Source organism: Sycon ciliatum, chromosome 13 (genome assembly GCF_964019385.1).
Source record: "Sycon ciliatum chromosome 13, ocSycCili1.1, whole genome shotgun sequence".
In the NCBI taxonomy this organism is placed as follows: domain Eukaryota; kingdom Metazoa; phylum Porifera; class Calcarea; order Leucosolenida; family Sycettidae; genus Sycon; species Sycon ciliatum.
The window spans coordinates 20,970,642-20,976,723 of NC_088655.1; the positions used below are offsets into that span (position 1 = coordinate 20,970,642).

The window sequence follows — 6,082 nt, forward strand, 5'->3', positions numbered from 1 at the left end:
TCAGTATGCCCCAGAATAGGGCATGTGCATCTATAGCATGACACAACAGGGGTTCTGGCGGCACCTGTCAAACAAGCAGTAACGACTAGTGCCAGCTACCTATTGGAGGCTAGCCCCTACAGTCTGTCACTGGAGATAATTATTTTAATATAAAAATTATCATTATGTTCACTGTTTAGACTGAGCACAATCAATGATGCCCAATCAATCTGCCCAATGTGTGTTCTGTTCCACCTAATTATAACGTCCCATCGCATCAACCCTACTACACGCACATGTCGTCACTCTAGCATGACTTGTGTTATTATTGTTTATTTTGATTCGCACGATAAAATAGAGCACAATATACGTTAACTTGACCGAAGGATAAAGGCGACTGCAGATAGAGGAACTCATCGAGGTACAGGTACCGGCATCAATACAGTATCAGAGAGAAACAAACAAAAATGAGAGGTACGCAGAAAAACTCTCGTAAGCCCAAGGGGAAGTGGTTGATGAGGCCGGGATGAATGCACTCTCCACGCTCATCTACACTGTTCGTGGAAATGCAGACATACATACAATAATATACAACATAGCAATAGCATGCACAGAACCGAACAATTTCATGTTCACACATGCAAGCACAGACCTGAACATTAGTACCAAAAGCCGATACAGACAATATCCCCATACACACAGACGCACACACACACACGCACACACACACACACACACACACACACACACACACACACACACTGTCCCATGTATGCACCTGTGGCGAGAAAAGCACGCAAATCTACAAATGCACTGGATGTGAACCCACAGATTTTCTCTTATAGCAACGATAGCGGATCTGATTCTGAATGAAACACACACACACAATACAATCATTGAATGCCCATCCGCAGATGATGGCAGGTCCTGAAAGAACAGGCTGTTATCTAAACCTTCCCAGGCACTCAGTCATGCACCCCGTGCACACCGTCACACAAAAGATCACAGCCTTTTCAGATAAGGAACAAATTATGCATGGTTGAAAGGAGAGAGAAAATGAGAGAGACGCGAGAGAGAACTGGCTGCGCCAAGAAGAGCGAATGCAAAACCGCTGTCCCTGGCAAAACGTGCGCGTACAAGTGCAGCACAAACGAGACCAGCGTACTACACGCAACAAATAAGGGTAGCGGGACGCAACCTAAAACGATACCAGTCTTCCCAGAAAGGTGCGCTGCTGCGCACAGCCCGCGTATCCATGGAAAACATGGTGCAAAACAAATGCAGAAATGCAGAAGCAAAATAAATAAATAAATCAGAAATTCGAACGACAAACAGTAGTGAGCAGGACGAAGACAGAAAGATCAAAGTTGAGGAAAGAAAAGTGTTTGATCTGTCAGTGGGTGCTTGCACCCGATACGGGGTGACAGTAAACCCTGTCAGATAGTGACACATCGTAGAGTTATTCTGCAGAGGGACTTCACTGAGCAAGAATATAACAAACCACGTAAGTAACTCCAGCAAATCGTGAATAATAATTGTAAATGCATACACAATGTTATCATAAGTATTCGAACACCATAGTTCCCTTTCACCCCTCCACCTGATAACATTGGATGGGGCATACATGTAATGACATACAGCAGGGAAGACAGATGCCTAGCGATAGCGAGCAGGGGGCTGCAGAGAACCACGGGGACGTAATGAATGACCACCAACCAGATGATCAGATGGGGGGGAAATGTCCAAGCAAACCCAACCATCATCATCACCATCATCACGAGGACCATCAACGCGAACATCGCCAACATCAGGCGGGGGCACTAGAGGAACACACGGCACATCAGGAACAACCAAACCAACATCACGCTTCAAGAGCTCGACATTGACCACCTTTTCCTGACGACGACCTGACTCAGGATGCACACGGCAAATCACAACACTGGCAGGACCAATAACATGTTTAACTGACCAACCAGAATCGAACGGGGGCTGACGTTTCTGGCGACGATCAGGGTTACGCAATAGAACACGATCACCAACAACATACGGACAAGAAGGCGACTCAACAACAGGCGCAGGGGCGTGCTCTGCAACAACCGCCGTCAAATAGTCGTGAACCCGAGCAGCCTTATCACACACACCATCAACCCAAAGAGAGGACGAAAGAGTAGATGGTATACCGTCCACAAATAGAGCACGAGGCTCCCAGCCAAACATAGCACGCATGGGAGAAATCTACAATTCACTATGCGGACGAGTACGGTAGAAGAAGAGGAGAATCTCTAGCTCGGCTAGCCAATCGGCAGCAGTATCCAACACCTTGCGAATAAGAGTGAGAATAGTACGATTGAATCTCTCGGCGCCACCCTGTGACTGAGGGTGACGGACCGCACCAGTACGAACGCAAACACCAAACACATCCAACAAAGAAGACACAATAGCATTGCGGAACTCATGACCATTGTCGCAACGCACCACACGCGGCGGACCAAACTTCAAACAGAGACGCAGAAATTCCTCTGCAACAGAGCGACCATCATGACGCCGCAAGGGTACCACCTCGACCCAACGGGAAAACATATCGACAACCACTAACACACAATGGTACTGACCGGTCTGGTTGACACCGAGCTCCAGTGTATCGATCTGGACAATGTCCCACGGCTTGACAGGAACGTCATTCTGAACAGCAGGAGCTGGTGGACCACTGCGGGGATTGGCAGCCTGGCAGGCCTGACAATTACGCACATAGGCCTGGCATAGCGAAGACATACCTGGAAAGAAACAAGACTGACACAGAGAACGCCACATAGTTTCCCAATTGCCATGACCTGTATTGGCATGAGCAGCAGTAATCAAAGCGGGAACGGTGGATTGCGGTGCAACAGGAACCAGTACCTCACCGTCGACGGGGTCACGCCAAGTGCGACACAATAGACCATCAATAACACACAACTGCTTACGAAACTTGCAGAACGACGGATCAGAAACAGAGACGTCACGAGACAAATCGCGAATAACGCTCTGGATAGCATCATCAGTAGCTTGACCAGACTTCAACACGTCAAACTCCAATGGATGTGAAAGTGTAGAAGAGGGGGCAGAAGCAGCGACATCAGCAGAAGAACACAACTTCTTAGCATGAGCAACCCACGGCTGCGGAACACGAGTCAGTACATCAGCATGATTCTCAGAACTTGGCACCCATTCCACTGTGACCGAAATACCGGATGCCTCAATCAAATCTGTAAAGATCTGCAGACGACGTTGAACCAAGACATGTTGCAAACCACTAACTCGCACCCGTTCAGTATTGCGCAACACAGCCTGGAGCCAACCAAAGACAGTCTTAGAGTCTGTCTTGAGCACAACAGAAGAGACATTCCAATCAATAGCCAGCTCGAGGCCTTTCAAGGCAGCATTCAACTCAGCAAGATTGATATGACGCCGGTCGTCCTTTTGCCGGAGCCAAGAACGATCTTCCAGGACAGAACCATCACACTCCAAAACAACACCAATAGCAACATCAGAGGCATCGCAATGAACAACAAAACCAGAACCAGTAGAGGAAGAATGCCACGTACCATGAGCAGGATCCTCTCGCACACAGCGATCGGACAGTTCCTGGAGGAACCGCTGTACTTCAGGAGAGACAGGCTTATCCCATGCGGACTGGCCAGACACGAGGCGCTTCAAGAAGCTGCAGGCCGGACGAAGCCAACAGCAGACGGGATAATGGCTGAGCGCCCGACCGCACCAACTGAAGAGTTCCCGCTTCGTAGTCGTGGGTGGAACAGACAGATCAACACCCTGACGACGGGTCCACAAGACTTCACCCGTGGCGCTAGAATGGAGCTGCAAGCCCAGAACACGGGCATCAGGCAATGGCTCTGCAGGCTTGGTCTCAAAACCAAACGCAGCAAGCTGAGAGGACACTTCGGCAGCACGGTCACGCGGCACGTGGATATCATCCACGTAGTTGTCGGCATCGACCACGTCACGCAAGACCCACTTCACTATGATGTCTAGGAACTTGGGGGCAATGGATAGACCGAACGCCATCCGTTCCATCACGTAACGCTGGCCGTCGACGAGGACAACCTGGTATGGCAGCAATGATGGTGCGACATGGACCTGTAAGTAGGCCTTGCGAATGTCCAGGAGAACGTACTCAGATGCAGGTCCAGCCTGCCGCCACTTCCGTAATTTCTCACCACAGGCAGGTGCTTCTGAGCCAGGATGTGAGATGATGCAGGCATTCAGCCTGCGATAGTCCAAGCAAGGGCGAACTGGAGTGGACGACTTGTGCTCCTGGACTTGAGCAAGGAAAGGCAGCACACACTTGGGCTGGCCATGTTGGTCCACATCATACGGCTGCAGCCAGCCGTTGTCAATCCAAGTCCGGACCTCCTGCTGGAACAGGGTCTCCTGCTCATCAGTCAGTTTCGAGCGAGAGTACTCGCCTATGCCACAGCCAACGGGCGACTGAGGCTCGCTCCCACTTTGCCATTTCCAGGTCAGCTCCCATCTCTTACGAGCAGCGTCCCAGCACACTTGGCCATCATCCGTTGCTAGGGTGACATTACCCTCGTCATCTCTGGTAACTGTCACATGCCCATATGGATGGTCATGGGTCGACCTCTCGGGTGGAGCTGCAACTGGGTCAATGGTCTGCGGTTTCGTGCCAAACGTCACACCAGTGAGCACGCCATGATCATACTGGACGTCAACACCGCCCAGTGCGGAAATCAGTTCCAGGCCAATGACCAGATCTGAGCCAACGGCATGCAAATCAGGGACGACGAGAAACCGACTCGTAGTGCATGGCAGATAAACAGCATCATCGAGTCTGGACACCTGTAGCGAAACTTCACCCTGGATAGGCACACTGTTGCCGTCAATAGCCGAAATTGCCAGTTCGGACGGACGAACATCCACATTCAGGGCCTCCACCAGCTGCCGGCTCACCAGGTTGCGGCTGGCGCCGGTGTCCACGACTGCCTTAGGGCGAGCAGACTGTTCTCCCACAGCAATATCCACATGGAGACGCGGCAAAGAGCATGCATTCGCATCAGGCACACAGAGGCATGGATCAGGCGTGCGCTCAGGTGCTGCGGCCTGCACTTCAGACTCCTTTGCACGCCAGGACGTGTCAGACTGCTGGCGGGACTGGCGCCACTTCTTGTACTCCGGACAGTTTGGCTTCACGTGACCTGTCTCATCGCAGAAGAAACAGGTCAAAGCTGGCCGCCCACCACCATTGCCATGACTTCTGCTGCTGCCAGAACTCCGGTTTGCGGGACAATTGCGGGAAATATGTCCAGCCTGATTACAACGAAAACATAAAACATTCCGGCTGCGTTGGGAGCTAGCAGCCGCAGCGCCAACCGGCTCTTTCGGACGAGATGTACCCTCCGCGCTCCGCAAGCGACGGACATACTCAATACAGTCAGATACAGACTCCATGGAACAATTTATTCGCAACTGGCGTTGAAACTCCCAGGGCAAACCAGCAACGAACTGCTCGATGACTACACGGTCTTTGCCGTCACTCGCGACTTTCTGGCCAGCACCAACTAGCAGTTTCTTCAAGTCTGCAGCGTACCCCTCGACGCTCTCATCGGTCCGCAACGTGCGGGCACGAAATTTCTGGAAAGACGCAGCAGGCGTCGTACTGAATGCACTTTTCAAAGTTGCTTTCACCGCATCCGGGTCAGCTTTGTCGGTTGACGAAAGCTCGTCCCACACCAGGTAGGCCTCGTTCTCCAGAAACAACGGTAAATTGTTCATCTTGTCTGTGCTCGAACTCCACTGCTGGAGGTTCGCTAATACTAAAAACTTAGACCAGAAGGCCTCGAAATCATCGCCACTACCACGATAGGGTTTCACAAACGCCTCGATACGCCTGGACATTCTCACAGGGTTTCGGTACCACTTTGTTATCTAAACCTTCCCAGGCACTCAGTCATGCACCCCGTGCACACCGTCACACAAAAGATCACAGCCTTTTCAGATAAGGAACAAATTATGCATGGTTGAAAGGAGAGAGAAAATGAGAGAGACGCGAGAGAGAACTGGCTGCGCCAAGAAGAGCGAATGCAAA

At 51.0% G+C, this 6,082-nt stretch overlaps 1 protein-coding gene across 1 annotated transcript; it reads right to left on the reverse strand.

The window, feature by feature from the left end:
- Positions 1-2,214: 2,214 nt before the first annotated feature.
- On the reverse strand, positions 2,215-5,892 carry LOC135829265 (uncharacterized). The gene has a single exon (XM_065341667.1). It carries the CDS (start codon positions 5,890-5,892, stop codon positions 2,215-2,217), a length of 3,678 nt encoding a protein of 1,225 aa, XP_065197739.1.
- Positions 5,893-6,082: the final 190 nt, after the last annotated feature.